General features: G+C 46.7%; 1 protein-coding gene across 1 annotated transcript; it reads left to right on the forward strand.

The window, feature by feature from the left end:
• The first annotated feature begins 622 nt into the window (after positions 1-622).
• cavin1a (caveolae associated protein 1a) lies at positions 623-16,438 on the forward strand. The gene is made up of 2 exons (XM_067233671.1): positions 623-1,407; positions 13,270-16,438. Exons 1-2 carry the CDS (start codon positions 910-912, stop codon positions 14,056-14,058), a joined length of 1,287 nt encoding a protein of 428 aa, XP_067089772.1. The 5' UTR covers positions 623-909; the 3' UTR covers positions 14,059-16,438.
• The last annotated feature ends 143 nt before the right edge of the window (positions 16,439-16,581 follow it).

The following is a 16,581-nucleotide window of genomic DNA, read 5'->3' on the forward strand; positions in this document are numbered from 1 at the left end:
GAAAAAAAAAATGACATTGACCCTCTCAAGGTATCGGCTATTGTTCTGAGCTTGGCATGGTGCTCAGAAGCAGAATTGATCACTATGCCATCTGCTGGAGAAATATAAAACCACAGCCTACCACACCCCTTTTGGCCCTTCACTTCTGTCCAAACTCCTGACCTGTCATATATAATACCTTTCTGCATTGATTCAATCAGACTTATTTGCGATTCAATCATTTTACTTTCATTGGTTCCCGATTCCGGTTAATCCCTGAAATCGGTATATCTCTGGCAAAATAGGTAATGAATGTACGACACATGCCTTGATCTTGACAAACAACACAGCCAATCTCATTCCCCATTACCAGTACCAGTGTGTGCCGTTCTGGATCTCTCTAACGCCCCCTCCCTGCCATATCCTGACAGATTCTCTCCTGTCAGCAGGGGTGGAGACTGGCACTTGAGGGGGTTTTATAGACTCAGCTTGGGCATGGAAAGAGGTGGAGCTCCGGTGGCAAGGGAAGCAGAGGGGGTGGGGGGGGGGAATGGGTGGGGGTGGGCGGGGACCAGGGTGTAGGAAAGGAAAAGTTTGACTGGGTGGTTTCACAGGGAGTCGATGCATTTGAGTCAGGGCACACATGCCTCAGCTGTGAGAGGCTCCGTTCTGTTAGCTGGCCAACATCCCAGGACAAACGCAGAGAGAAAGAGAGAGGAAGAGAGAGGTGATCTGAGAGCGAGAGACAGAAGGGGAGAGACAGAAAGTAGAGTAGAAAGTGTTGAGGGAACCGTGGTGTAGAAGCAGAGGAGACATTTGTCAAAGTAGGGAACAAGTCCTGTCTTCTGGACAGCGGGGGAACGACAGGTTTTGTTGCAGCAGTGTATTCTTGTCCTGAGTGTGCAAGCGGCTTGTGTGAATTGAGCAGCCATGGCGCATTTAGGCGTGAAGATGGAGCAGGTAGCTTTGACTGAGGTTTCCGATGATGACGAAGAGGTTTCCCTGGTGGCCGCAGCCGTAGAGCCAGACACGGACGACGACCCCTCAGAGGAGGAGGATCTGGTGCTGGGGAAAGGGTCCGGCAGCAAGACAGAAGCCCAGGTGAATGGAGTCATGGTCCTGACCCTGCTGGACAAGATCATCGGTGTGGTGGACCAGATCCAACAGACCCAGAACGGGCTGGAGGCGAGGCAGCAAGACATGGAGAAGTCGGTGGCGGGCATCCAGGGCGAGCTGGCCAAGCTGTCCAAAAGCCACACGGGCACAGCCAACACGGTCAACAAGATGCTGGACAAGGTGCGCAAGGTCAGCGTCAACGTGAAGACGGTCAGGAACAACCTGGAGAAGCAGGCGGGTCAGATCAAGAAGCTGGAGAGCAACGAGAATGAGCTGCTGAAGAGGCGCAACTTCAAAGTGCTCATCTACCAGGTGAGGAGAGGGGGAAACGGGGGGTTCACTGGTAGAATGATGTGTGCATGGCTGTTTCAATGATCTATACTGTCTATTGACTGGTAAACATGCAAACTTAGGAAGGCTTCATACTGAAGCATGTGATGTGACCAATTATCCAGCGCGGAACATCTAAGACGCATCACTGCGATTGGTGCATTCCCCCGCGTTGCGAGGGAAAGTTGTGAGGTAGTGTGAAATGCAGCCAAAATGCTATCATAGCGTCACAGCAGCCTTTTCAGAATCAGAATCAGAATCAGAATGGGATTTATTCGCTGATTATGATTCTGATTCTTTTAACATCCTCTCACAAGAGTGGAGAAAGTCCTCACACTGGGGCATGAGCTGACCCTGACGTCTGTGTACTATGAAGCGGCGAGATGTTACTGCCTTTTCTGTCGGGTGTTTGAGCACCTTTGAGGACCTTTAAACTGTCAATGATCAGGGTGTGTCGGACAATTGAGGTCTCCTGGTAATTTTTGTATTTATTTCGTATATGTAACTGACAAATCTTCATCTAAAATGTTGATAAATTCTTTAAATGTTTTAGGATTTTCATGTTAGTCGCTGTGGACATTCAGGGAGTCAACTCAGGTCAAGCAAGTAGTAAAGTAAAGTTGGCAGGACGGGCTTGAAGGGCACTCCCTCTGAGATGACCCTGCCAGTAAGAACTCTTATTCTTACACATCTTCCTCCATGAGGAGTTTCCCAGCACTGTACAGTAATACTGTTGAGGGCTACACAACAGACGCTGGATACTGACCTTTTCCACATGACGGTTCTACATAGTTATCCTTTATGCTAAATAAAGCAATGAGACCTGAAGGGGCAGATCTGCAGATGGGCCTCATAAACACTGCAATGTCCGTCAGTCCAACCAACGCCCCAAGCAGGACGGCTGAGGTGACAGGAAGCTGGCAGGCTCCCCTGCCGTGTAAGATGAAGACATATCTTCTCCTTATATCTGACCTGATCTCTGGTCTCTCGCTGCCAATTGGTCATGTCCTATTTGGCTGTAAAACTCCCAATAACCCAGTGTGAATATAGAATTGCTGAGGCTGCTGTAATGTTCCCCCAGAAGTGTACACACACTAGTACTAGGAGTAAACAATTCCACTGCACTATAAATTGTGTATCTGTAATACACAAGTATGCTTCAGCAGATGCTTCATAAATACTTAGTGTTGAGAGATTCATGTTTTTGTAATTCTGATTTTCCCAGTGATTCATGGAGGGGGTATATCAGCGCTTAATCATTCAATTCTGAATCAACACATGTACACTAGTGAGTGAGAGAGTCTAAACTGATCAAGTGTTGCTGTGTTTCTATGACCTATTCTTTTTTTAGCCCGCTGTGCTGTAACGTCTGTGTGATAGCAGGATGAGACTTTGGGTAGTTTGCATTCTGGCTCGGGGCTGGATCCGTCAAGGATCTGTAAAGTACCTGTGAATACTTGTCTCCCATTACTTGTCCTCAGACAACATTATGAATAAGGGAACATCGGCACGACTGACTTAGATGCCCCTTGATGTCACTATTTTTCTTAATCAATCTAACATATAGTGTCAAACAGTATCGTCTCACACTTCTGCCAGGTGTTCTGGTATGCACCCGTTGATTTAACACACGTGAATGGATCTTGCCTTCGAGAGCAGTGTGTGAAGCCTATATTGAACAGGGTGTTCTGGGGCGTCTGCATTGGCATGGGCGGTCTCATTTTCAGATCCGCCTCCAGGAATGTTCACCGTGGAGGTAGGTTACACTACTGGCATCTAGCAGAAATCTAATCAGAGGGGCGAGAGATTAATAAATTACTCCAGTAAACCAGGGGCCCCCTGCTGTTTGACACGGTCCTGATTCCAACCTCCGCCAGTTTGATTCGGTTTGCGGTTTGTGCATGCGTATGTATGTCTGTTTGTGTCTGTGTGTGTGAATGCAGGTGCAAGCATATCTGAAGCAACAGGTATTCTGTTTACTGATCCCTTTCTCAGTCAAGTTCCAACAAACCCACGTAGAGGCCTCACATTCCTCATCTAATAAACAATTGTGTCTTACCATTTCCAGCTTTGGTTCCCTCGTTCTGTACACACCTGTGTGACATCAACAAATGAAAACCATGCGGACCTGTAACTGAACCATCACAGCCCGGCTGTGATGAGGCTTCCATGTTACCATGGACACTGAGACCATCTCGTTAGTGTCTGTGGCTGTGACTTTCACGTCGCAGTGGTCGTACAGGCCTCCCAGCTCTATTTATTGCCAGCTTCTGCAGGGTGTCAGATGAAATGGCCCTGAAGGAGCAGAGCCAGAGAGTGACAGCATGGCAAATCAACACTGGCTCTGAGTCAGGTTTCAACCCCCCCCCCCCCCCCCCCCCCTGTCTGCCTCCTGATGTGTCTATGTGTTAGTGCATCTCTCCAGTATCTGATTAGGCTAGATTATATTAGATAGACTGGACATCTTTATTGTCTGTTATACATCTTTTATTCGTATTTTTCTTTGGGTACAACAATGACATAACGCTAATAAACATAAATGCACATACCGTGTTATGCAAATGCAGTTGTACTTACAGTGACAGTGTGTGTGGGTGGGTGGGTGCACGTTTGAGAGTGGCCATGCTCTGTATGTGGAAGAGTCCTGCCAGTGTACCATAAGCGTGGAAGTGTGTTGATGTGTGTGTGTCGAAGGAAGTCGATGCGTGCATGCGTGCGTGCGTGTGTGTGTGTGTCAGGAGGTGTTTCCGTCCACCACAGGTGTTTCTCTCTTATGTTACTGCGTGCGTCTCTGCACTCTGAGAATAGCCACATTCCTTTAGATTGCTGGCCTCACATTTTTTTTTCGACACTGATGCTTTATAATTAAACCTGGATTGACAGGAGCAGACAGGCACCAGGAGCAACAGCAGGGGCGCGGTCATGAAGGATCAACCAGTATTTAGCACACAGCAAAACATCAAACAGTCAAGAAAATCCGCTGTACTGAAAGACCCCTCATGCGCAACATGGACTGATCCACCTGGCCTGCAAACCTCACCTGTAGAAGTGACTCTGTGGGAGTATTGCATCTCGTTCCAGTCCTCATCTTAAGAGGCCTCCTCCTGTGGTCCCGTTCTGAAAGCGAGGGGCTGGTCCCTCTCTCCCCCCTTGGGAGGGTCCCAGCAACAGCTGGGGGTCTTGTGGTCTCAGCGCTGGTCACTGCTCGTCTGTCATCGACCCTAGCTGCTTGGCGACACCCTATTGACCCAGAGGGCACTCCTCCTCTCCTGTCCTCTCCCTCACCCTCTTCTAACCTCTGCAACACAGAGACCCCCGAGGCCCCAGAATGTAGGGACTGTGACGAATGTCTTTAGTCTCTGAAGTGGGCTTGCTTTCACGTGGCCATCTGTTGGTATACTGTTACACGTTACCTCCAGGTCTCACTTTGTGTAAGTGGGATGATCTGATCCATGTATGGATGAAGGAGTCAGGTGGCTGAGCGGTGAGGGCAGCGGGCTAGTAATCCGAAGGTTGCCAGTTCGATTCCCGGTCATGCCAACTGACGTTGTGTCCTTGGGCAAGGCACTTCACCCTACTTGCCTCGGGGGGAATGTCCCTGTACTTACTGTAAGTCGCTCTGGATAAGAGTGTCTGCTAAATGACTAAATGTAAATGTAAGGGCTAGAGATGGTGTTCACAGTCAGAAAGTCCTTCTGAGGTGGGCTGGGGTGGTTTGTGTGTGTGTGTGTGTGTGTGTGTGTGTGTGGAGGGGTGGAGGTGTAATGGCTAGGATAGGCTGGAGTAGGCTGGGGAACCATAAGGTGTGCTATCATCATGTCAGGACCACTGACAGCCACATGGCCAACTCTATCAGAGGGGACATCCGTCTTCTCACTTACAAGCCGCGTCCCTTCTACCCTCCCCATTCCAGTCCCAGACTTCTGACCCATTTACTCCCAAGGCCTTAGATGTGACCCTTCATCTACCTTCTTTTCTGTGCCTGACCTACACATAGATAATCTACAGGAAAAATTCCCTGCTTGGAACTTCCAAAGATTTTGGCCATGGCAAGCAGTAAGTAGATAGGTAGAGAGCAGTTCTAAGTTAGCCCTCTGATTCACCCCACTGGCATCTCCCTTCCCCCTCTCTCCTCCCTCTCCCTCCCTCCTTCACGCTCTCTCTCTCTCTCTCTCTCTCTCTCTCTGTCTTTCTGATCTATCTCTCTTCCACTCTCCCCCAATCTCTTCCATCCTCTCTTTCTCCTCCACTATCTATCTCTCTCTCTCCCCCATCTTCCTGGAGTTTGTAGACAGGCTCTACATTTCACTGTTGCGTGTCAGCTCCTCTGTAGAACATTGCTTCAGAGATCTGATACCGGGGAGCCTGTGTGTGTTGGTGTGTGTGTGTGTGTGTGTGTGTGTGTGTGGGTGTGTGGGTGTGGGGGTGTGTGGGTGTGGGGGTGTGTGGGGGTGTGGGTGTGTGAAACGTCAGCTAACTGTCCCTCTCACTCACTCCTCACATTTGTGAATTACTCACTGGCATGGTGTTATGTTAACTGCATCGAAGCCACATTATGTCAGTTACTTACAAAAATTGACATATTTCAGACCTAGATGTCAGTACACTTTCAAGTTGACCCCTCTTCTCCTTCCTTCAGAAGGCAGATGAGATTTGTTTGCTCGGGAGAAATCCTTACTTTGTTCCGCTTGCCTTGTTGTGAATTGCTTTCAGCTGTGCTGAAACCATCTCCTGTTTTGTTTGATGGACTAAACCATCCATGAGCCAACGATAGCTCTAGGCTCAGTCGTTGGTGATCTTGTAGCGGTCTAATAGTTTGTCTTTCCTCGTACCTCTCCTGGAATTAGGGAGACTCGGGTCCTCACACGACTCTGCTATGGTGAATCTACATGAATAATGTATACTATAAGTATCTCTTTGTCCTGTGGCCAGGGAGAAATGCTTGTATTACACTAAAGCTTGGCATGTGCAACATCTAAACACTGTTAGCAAATGCAGCCTCCTTCCCGGGACTGTTTAGTGGTGACTGTGGGCCTGTTGGGAAAAACGTAACTTGTTGTTTTGTCTCAATCATGGGCCTTGCCTTGTTTGTTTCCTGTTCCCCATTAGCTAATCTCAACTGTGACCCCTGTCCGTTGTGCATGAGTGTGTGTGTATGTGTTTATATGTGTGTGTGTGTGGATATGCATGGATTTGTGTGTGTGAATGTGTGCATGTGTTCTTTATTTTCCACAACCTACCAGTCTGGGACCTGTCGAGAACCAAATTTAGCCAAAGTAGTGGCACTTGCAACAACATTTATTCCATTCAGCCATGGGCCTGATGTCAACAGCAAAGCCTGACCCTGATTGGCCGGCTTGCAAACTCGCCACTCCAGACACTACCAGCTGAGCCAAAGATCAGGTCACCTTTCCAATCATACAGGCTCTTGTCCAGGTTATTGGATCAAATGTTTTTTGTCTCTATATCCTGGTTATAACTAGTTGAGCTGAGACTGTTTGCTGTGAAGCAACAGCCAAAATAGTAATAACTTTGCCAAATATTTCCTTGGTGATCTGCTATCTATCTGCTCTGGTGCTTTGATTATAAATACCCCTGGAGCGATGGTATGGAATGGCAAAGTGTCCCATTTCATTGAGTGAGTCTGAATATAGCCATCAGCTGCACGGATTGATAGTGTGTGTGCTTGCATGTGTGTATGTGTGTGTGTAGGTGTGAAGACACACTATAGAGGATTGAATTGGGTTTGTGAATTTGGGATTTACTTTGCTTTTCATAACTTAGTACCATTGTGTAATGTGCATGGGAACATATTTCGCACAGCACAGTACTATGCACACCTTTGTGTTTCATCAAGGTTATCCGCTGATATTCCCCTCCTGTGCCGCTACTGATTGGACTGTGTGTTCCTGGCAGAGGCCTGTGAATTATTGTCTGTCAGTGAGATCTAGGCTGGACGGTTGGCTCGGATAAACACGCTGACTCCCATAGCATTACATATGGAGGTGTTCACACTGGTCAAGCTTCAGAAACACTCTCACAGTATTGTGCTTAGGAATGTAGCTGTAATGAAGACATATCGCAACCAACAAGTAGTTATCGCTCTTTCTGAGAAGCGGGACATCTCTGGGAATGGATCCCAGAAAAGATCAGGGCCCTGGGATCTCGGAGGAAAACGAAGCAGCACACCCGTCGAATCAGACAAAGATGTGAAATGTGAACGGCTTTCATCCTTGTCTCACTTTTTTCCACCCGACACATCCCTTCCTCAAAAAGTAGTTGCCTAATTAGCTGTGTTAAGATCAAAACCAGACAGGGCAGATTGGATGTCTCTGTGTGTTTCTTATCTCACCAGACATTATCAGACGGGACGGAAGGCTCATTAATCTCTTCTCCAGGCAGGTGCAGCCCCATTCGACACTGAACATTCATTACACTGCAAACCTGTTTTCCATCCTTAGATAAGCAGCCAGACAGTGCTATTTGTCATTTTTATGTGAAATTACTGATCAGGTTGAAGATTAGAATCATCTGTGTCAAATGGAACATTAATGTAATGCTCTCATGTTGATTAAGTAGGTGATAGGTACGTGTACATGATAAGCTTGTGGAAAAGCAAGTGCTCCATTTTGGTCTGGATCCATGGCAACAGGACTGGTAACCAACGGATTCCTGTGGATTTAGTCAAAGCCGTTTCATAGACAAGGGGTATCCCAGACTCCTATGAGTGAGGTAATAAATCACACCGACGTAAAAACCTAGGGAACTCCTTTCTTGTGTCAGGGTTTATAGCTCCACCAGCACTCCAGCACCACAGCGCCCAGAAAAGAAGGACATTCTTTCATTTGGACTACAAGTGGGAATTCTGACTGTTGGGATATTTGTACGTCATTGTTCTTTGTTATTCTCTCACATTCTCACTCCATCATATTAGGGCGAAATTAGATATTGGATATTGTAAAAGAATAAGGGAAATGGGAACCCAGTAACTCAGAGAACAGCGTTCCTATTGTGCCTCCTACATCACAGGCTCAGTTCGGACGACTCCCAGGTTGGCCTGGGGGTGGCCGGAAGCTGACATCTCGCTCATGCGACTATGGAGAGCATGAAATCGACCGGCGTCACAAGGCTAGCAAGCACACCAAATGAACTACTGTGTGGAAATACATTAAGGTCAGCTACCGAATAGAACGTGGGTATTTGTCTCCCCTTATGTGATATGCCTGTGACTCCTTCTGGTTCTCCTTCCTCTATGTCTCTGACTGTCCCGTGGGTCAGGGCCTTTGCTCACTTTGAAAAGTTGAATGCACAGCTGCATGGAGTGGACATGAGCAGGCAGCTGCTTATTTGACTCACCAGAGCAATCTTTCATCACACTGCCTCAGGAGGAATGGGGGGGGGGGGGGGGGGGGGGGGTCAGGGGTAGAGGAGAGTTCTGCGGCAAGGGAGTACAGCCATGGATGGGTGCCCAGTAACACTCCTTACCCTACTATGTCAAGGCACACCACAGCAACAGTTAGGAACAACATGCATTGCCTCACTGTGGTGTTTGAGGTTTCAAATAGTTAGAGCAGTACTTCCATCTCCTCTAGTAGAATACGATCTGTCAGTAACATTTCTTTGACATTTCAAAGAATGTACAGTATAAAAACTCAATATGAATCGATCCACAGCTGGAATTTAAGCTGTCTTTGAATGGCGACAGCAAGCGAGTGAAATACAGCATCCATTCAAAATCACGTTGTTTCAAATGACTGGGACATCACGATTAGGTTAATCTACAAAATGATGTTGTTCGATACTCGCATCTTCTGATATTAACTGAGAACAACAAAATCTGAGAGAGAGGGTTTGTGGGGTAGACGGGGCTATTTGGCCTGGCGTAGAGATTCGACGCCACAGTGGCCATCGTCAAAGCTACTGGTCTTTATTTAATGCAGCTCTGGACAACTGCTCCGTCGTACATGACAACAGTGGCAGATTATAGAATGTGCAGCAGTGCGCATGAGTCAGAGGGATAAAACTGCCTCTAAGTAGAATTCGACTAACTAAAAGCCTTTTACGGTTTAAACAAGCGGAACACAGAGTTCAAACGAATGCAAGAGTACATGTCTGTTATGTCTGTACACTGACTACACACAGTGACACAGTATTCTAATACAGCTGTGTATGATTGTGCTATGGTTGTTCCTTTATGTTTGGTAACACGCAACCATTTGGTTACGTCGTCATGCAAGTGTGTGGCTCAAGGAACAATCATGTAAAAGGATACTTGAAGTTAATGGTCTGACTTTCTTGGACTCATTATTCAAAGCATAACAGTGTTGCCTGCAGTGAATGACTGACTAACTTTATATTTTTTTATTGTCTTTGGTAGGTCTTATTGAATTAATAATTTAATTCTCAATGACTTATTTTTCTATCTTGCTAACTCTTTAGAAAGGCTCATGAAATACCGGCATATGAAATGTTTCTGAAGTCTCTCCGATTATAGTCTCGCTCTTTTTTCCCTCTCTTTCTCCAGTGGGAGACAGTGAATGTCTTATTTATCATGTTCTCTGAGCCTCAGGCAGATATATTGTCAGACTCTAGCTCCTGAGTAGCGCTTCCCATTGAGAGACCGCTCATGAGCTCAGGCTAATGCCGACAGGTCACCTGTAACACACACACAGACACACAAACACGCGCGCACACACGCAGACACAAACGCGCGCACACACGCTCACATGCACCTGGTGTATCACCAGTTGTTTCCAAAAGCAGTGATTCAGGCCACCCCAGGCCAGGCTTCTCTCTAAGGAAAGACAGCAACGTGAACAAACAGCTCCCTCTTTGAGCCCTCACACACATGCTCAAACCCTAGCCCTTCCACAGGCACTTCTTACATCACACACAGACACACACAAACACACACACACACAGACACACACACACATACACACTCGCTTTCTCCTCACCCACACTCACACGTAGACGTGACTTTTCCATTGCTAGAATCAATAGGAAGAGAGAGGAGAGAGAATTCAGTAGCATGGGAACACTAATGGAGTTTCCATCTCTCCTCTCTCTCTCTCTCTCTCTCTCTCTCTCTCTCTCTCTCTCTCTCTCTCTCCGTCAGCTCTCCTCTCTCTCTCTTATTGTCCCAGAGAGCAGAAACCACAGAGAGGGAGAGAGCGTGGACAGATCTCTCTTTCCTCCAGTCCGTGGATCTGGTAATGAGACAGAGAACCGCCATAGCGGGACGGCCGCCACAAAGCCCCCTCGCGTAGACATCCCCTCCGCCCTGCTCTCATTTCCTGCACTTGTATGACTTCATTCTCTCCCAGCATGCCGTGCGGTACAGTGTTTCCATTGGCTGCGACGGCTTCCTGTTCCAGCTGCTGATTGTTATTCTGTGAAGAGGCTGAATAGTGAGAGAAGGTGTTCTCAGTCTGAGTCTAGCCTGCAGGGGGGGGGGGGGGGCTGAGGGAGGGGGTGTTGGTGGGGGTGTAGACACTTGCTGGCGGGCCAACCCGGGTCTGTTTTCATTTCCTTTCAGCATTGTTGAGGGAGGGTGAGGCGCCTATCAACATATTAAAACACCACAATAGAATCATATCTCCGGTGGAATGCTGCAGTTTTTTTTTGCGACAGGACCGATGACTTTGGGGGATCGATAATTGGACACCTGTGATGTGTCACGAAAACCATTGCAGTTAGGTTAAGGAAGTGTGGCTGGGACTTGCCGGCATGAACTTTTAACAAGGACTTTACACTTTAAAGGTGGTTGCCATGGTGACATGGGCTTCTGTTTATCTGTTGCCATGTTGAGGGGAGGGGATGAGTGTCTGGGGGAGAGGTGGGGGGCAAAATGTTGCAGTGGATGGTAGCCAGGGAATGGTGGGAATCTAGAGAGAGGGAGACAAGCCCAGAATAAACACACTGCCCGCGAGCCGACTCACAGGACCAGATATGGAAGTAATGTCCATTTTACGATAGGTTTCTCTGGTTCCGAACACATGAGGGGAGATGGTGGAGTATCGGTTGAAGCTATTGTTCAGGTAATCGTCTTTCAAATGGGGAACTTTCCGAGTCTATTTCAGTCACGTTGATTACATCTCTGCTAGTCTGCTGTGCCAACCCAGTGAACAAGTCAAGCACATCTCAACTGCTCCACAATCTCTCCACGCGGAACCTTGATGTAAACATCATTCCCTGTCATGGTAACTCATTTGGCTCCTCTGTATACAATATGTATGCATACAAACACATACTCGCCCCAATCCATCTATTCCTCTCCAGATGTCCACGCTTTGATAATGAAGTCACTGTGAGGTGTCTTGCAAGTGTTTTACACGTCCATCTCAGATCTCTCCTATGAACAATACACATAGACAGGAGAGCACAAGTATGATGTGGTGCGCGGTAACAGAAAGAAGAGGAAGTGGAGGGGGAGGGAGGTGGCAGTAAGCTAGGTCGGTATCTCTTCTCTGCCTGCTCATCGATTGATCTGGCTGTTTCATCTAATTGGATGATGAAGATGGAGGTTTCTCTCAGTGGCCAATCCTGTGTTTCATCAGCCAATCCCTTGCCAGCCAATAGGTCTCTAGTCAACAACCTGAGCCCAGAAAATGTACATCAGATTATCCCTGGCCAGTAATCAATACCTAGTAGAGCAGAAAGGGGAGAGACAGGGGTGGGGGGTGGGGGGGTGGGAGGGGGAAGGCAGGGGTGAGACAAGGGGGTTTGAAGATGAAGGGAAAGTGGGAGGAGTCAAACCACTTGTGATCTTTCCATTCCATGCCCAAACATCCCCTTACTCTGACTCTCAGTCAGAGATCAATCACACACACACACGCGCGCACACACCTGCTGAGATGAAAGAATCCCTTCATGTGTCCCTGGATGGAAGCAGCTTATGTGGAGCTCTCACCATGCATGTACAGGCAACCTCACCTGAACAGGGGTGTTGTGAACAATTCCGAGCCGGGTTGGTTAAAAACTGCCCATGGAGACCTCACCGTGTGAGTTACATCATGTCCCATGTCCCACGAGGGGGTAATCATGACCTCACTATGCGCTTGGGGTCTGCACAGACGAGAGGGGAAAGGTGACTCAATCACTCCAAACTAAAGGGAAAATATGCCCGTTTTCAACACAAGCAGTTAGCTTAAAAACAGAACCAATATGGAAAGAGAAGGTGAAAGGGTTCACATGGGGAGGAGAGAGAAAAAATCAGACACACGAATATAGTGAGTAAAGTCGTAGGACTATGTGTGGTGCAGTAGAGTGAAGGCCATTCTGTAGGGCATGCTGGGACAACCGCACGACCCTCCTAGAGTCAGAGAGAGGAACCCAGGGATCAGGGTCAGGTGTTCTGAACATTGTTTTCTCTTGCCCCCCCCCCCCCACACACACACACACACACAGCATTATAGCATTGTGAAAACCTCACTACCGTGGTGTCGGGGAAACCGACAAGATGCAGATGTTTGAGTTCAAAGGTCCTCAGTTATTTGTTGAAGGGTTATCAGAGAGCACAGTATGTTCCATGCTCAAATATTCACTACACATATGGCAGACACAACCTGTCTGCCATATTTATTTCGTTATATTGATTTGATTTAATGCATCTGTTATGAAGGTGCACGTGATATTTCTGGCCACTAGAGGGAGTAAAGACTGCAAAAACGTGATGCACTGAAGCTCAAATCTGAGGCTGTGTGGCAAAATACCACATTCTGAAATAGAATACATGTAATGAAATGCACTCATCCATCTCATGATGAGCATAGTATCATCTTCATTTAGTCTGTGTAAAAATGTCCAATTTAGTAAACATATGCATTCTCTGTGTGTCTGCAGGATGAGATGAAAGCCCCCAAAGCTTCCAAGTCGACCAAGGGGTCTAAGAATGTGCTGGAGGGCGTGGCCGAAGAGGAGGGCGAGGAGCAGGCTGCGGAGGACAGGGATGAAGGAGCGCACCTGGGCCCCACCTCAGAGGACGAGGTGGAGATCGAGGAGATCATCGAGGAGTCGCGGGCCGAGCGCATCAAGCGCACCGGCAAGCAGCGTGTGGAGAAAATCAAGAAGGCTTTCTCCAAAGAGAAGATGGAGAAGACCAAGCTCAAGACCAAGGAGAACCTGGCGAAGACCAAGCAGCGCACCCGTGAGAACCTGGAGAAGACCCGTCAGAAAACCCGCGAGAACCTGGAGAAGACCAAGCACAGTCTGGAGAAGAAGATGGGCCAGCTGGGCACTCGTATGACGCCCAACCAGGAGCGCAAGGAGAAGGTGAAGAAGTCCCTGACCCCTGACCACACGGTGCACGCCCGCTCCAAGACAGCCGTGTACCGCGTGCCGCCCTTCACCTTCCACGTGAAGAAGATCCGGGATGGGGAGGAGGAGGTGAATCAGAGCAAGGAATCGGTGGTGGTGGCTGAGGACGAGGCCCTGGAGGAGGACGAGGCCCTGGAAGAGGACGAGGCCCTGGAAGGCGATGAGCTGGGTCTGCATGTGGAGGTGGAGGAGGGGGAGCTGGTCTGCGTAGACAGCCCAGAGATGGAGGCGCTCCTGGAAGCGGCGGAGGACTCTCAGCTGGTGATGGTGGAAAGAGACCTCCCTACGAAGACAAGCAGTAAACATATCAACTGATAGGCTCAGGACTGGAAAAATGATATAATAAACAGATAAAGAGGATAAAGTGAAGGGAAAAGGAAGAAGAGAGATTTCAATAACAATGACTCAGCATGCATTGTAAGGACTGTCTGGATATGTTCAAAAATCAATATGTACACAATCGTTGATTTGTATTTTTACTTAACCTAACTGGACACATTTCACTGTAATTTCCGCTCATATTAATTATTTAGATTGCAAAAACTAAGCATATTATTCATACACATGTTCTAGGCTTTCAGCATTGTGTTCTTTTTATAATTATAGTCATGCAAAGAGAACTAGTTGGCACCAACGCTGAGTCTGAGGTATCGCTTGTTTATATCAGTTTTCTATGGAATGACCACAATGCAAAAGAGTGAAATTTGTATTTGTGGTTGTAATTTAATGCACAAAAGTTGCTAACAGACATATATAGCAATGTTTATGATAAAAGGAAGATTGTACCTGGTTTGAAGGTTACTGGCATGTGAATTTGTGTTTTGATGAACTGGGAGCCCGAGGGCCTTTCTAAATCAGGCTGACATACTGAATGTCTTCCTTGAATGAAGAGTTTACAGAACTGTTCAAGAATGTGACCAGTCACAAGACGGCAGACATACGTATGGCTCTTGCAACACAGGGCCCTTGTTGAAGGTTTGTGTGTAAGACGTTTTTCACTCATGAAAGGAGATGCAGATAAGCAATGTAAGATTAAGATGGAGATCATCGTTTTCCTCTTTCGTCATGGTGGCTAAATATATATAGCATCCCTCCCAAATGAAAAGTGTTTCATAAATTCCTCATAGTATTGTTTTGAGAGATTTGTGAAAACTACTGATATTCATAATTTGTCATGTTATTTTGTTTTTACAAGACAAAATTACTTAGATTTAATTTGAAACTGGGATGGATGTACTCTGTTTAGATGTACTTATAGGTAGAGCACAGACTTTTGAGTTGTATGATATTGTGATAGTCAGGAAATAGCTTTCTTTCTCTGTGCCATAACAGTCTAGTTGCCAATGTAACCATAATGCTTCTAGCTGATGTTATATATATATTATCAGACATCTTGGAGTGAGCTTTCATGTCCTTATCAGAGCTGCCATGTAGAATTTAGAACTTGCAATGTATTTTCTCAACACACACCCTTATTCTCTCATGTTGCACAGTGTTTAGATGCTTGCTCCTCCAGCCACAAAAAGTGAATCTCTACAGTATATTCTGAATTGAGACATATGGGCTGAAGACCCTATACTGCTGTGCTATCAACACAGACAGAGCCTTTTAGAGCAGAAGATTGACAACCTTAACTACCCAATGTGTCGCCATGGCCACAGCACTCTAAGCCACTTCCTCTGCTGTAATTGTGAGGATAAACACGAGATGCCCTACAGCTATAGTTGCAGCTAGATAACAGTTTAATAAAATTCTAAATGGCACATGAACATTAAATAGCATTACCAACTTACCCAGGGCTGGGATCCATCTGCCAGAGATTGTAAATGTTAAAGTAGTTTTATAAAGGTAAAGGACCAGGAGAAAATTAATGGCCGCTCCTTGGTCTTAGTGTCTGAATCACTTGGTGAATTTTAATGTAGGGTCAGTTTAATTGTGTGTGATGTGCTGGTATCCGTAAGACTGTATAATGACTGGATTAGCTCAGTGGGTAAATGCAGGTGTTGCCTTGTCCTCTAGTTATGTTTGACAGGCAAGGACTGACAGCACTGTGTAATAGTAATCAAAAGAGAGGGCTTTCCTCCTCTGCCCCAGAGTCCCTGTGTCTGACCTTGTAATAGAGGGTATGGTGGGAAGGGCCACTTCCACGGAACACCATTAGGATAATCAATAGAGCAGGGAACCTGATTAAGCAGAGTGCTTTCTCCGAGTGTTTGTGTTGGGGGGTGGGCAAAATGGAGCAGACACTTGAAGGAGCACTGTAGATGTGGATTGGAAGGTGAGTAACACATGTCAACCATGTAAGTCCAAGGCCAAATCTAACGATACACACACACACACACACACACACAGGGACACTGCTACCCCCCACTCCTCCAACAACAACAGGTGGAGGATTGTGTACTGAAGTGAGGTCTGGAGGTCTGTTCTGTCCACAACATGTAGCCTGACAAGGCAGTGGCACTGTCTGCTTCTATGAGATGTCGAATGACCAGCCACACAACTGTCACAGATGTGGCCAAGGGGACATGTGACAAAAATGCATCAGCATTGCCTGAACATCAATTAATGGTCATATTGTTCTGTGTAAGCTTCTGATGAACAATGGCGGTGTAATCAAAGCATTTTGCCTAACCACATATATATATATATATATATAGCCTACATATATCAATAAAACCTGACTTACACCTGATGGCTTCTCTTATTCCGTGTTTTAAAGCTGTGGTTGAACATCGAAATGTTAAATATGTACTACATTCTGTCTTTCAGTCTTTTAACATTTCTACAAATGACCACACAAGATGACCAAATAGGCTATATTAATATAATATATAA

This window comes from Osmerus mordax, chromosome 3 (genome assembly GCF_038355195.1).
Source record: "Osmerus mordax isolate fOsmMor3 chromosome 3, fOsmMor3.pri, whole genome shotgun sequence".
Classification (NCBI taxonomy): domain Eukaryota; kingdom Metazoa; phylum Chordata; class Actinopteri; order Osmeriformes; family Osmeridae; genus Osmerus; species Osmerus mordax.

Coding starts and splice junctions, on each gene's coding strand:
- cavin1a (XM_067233671.1), top strand. CDS start 910: ATGGCGCATTTAGGCGTGAAGATGGAGCAGGTAGCTTTGACTGAGGTT. Junction 1,408..13,269: donor TCAAAGTGCTCATCTACCAG/GTGAGGAGAGGG, acceptor GTGTGTCTGCAG/GATGAGATGAAAGCCCCCAA.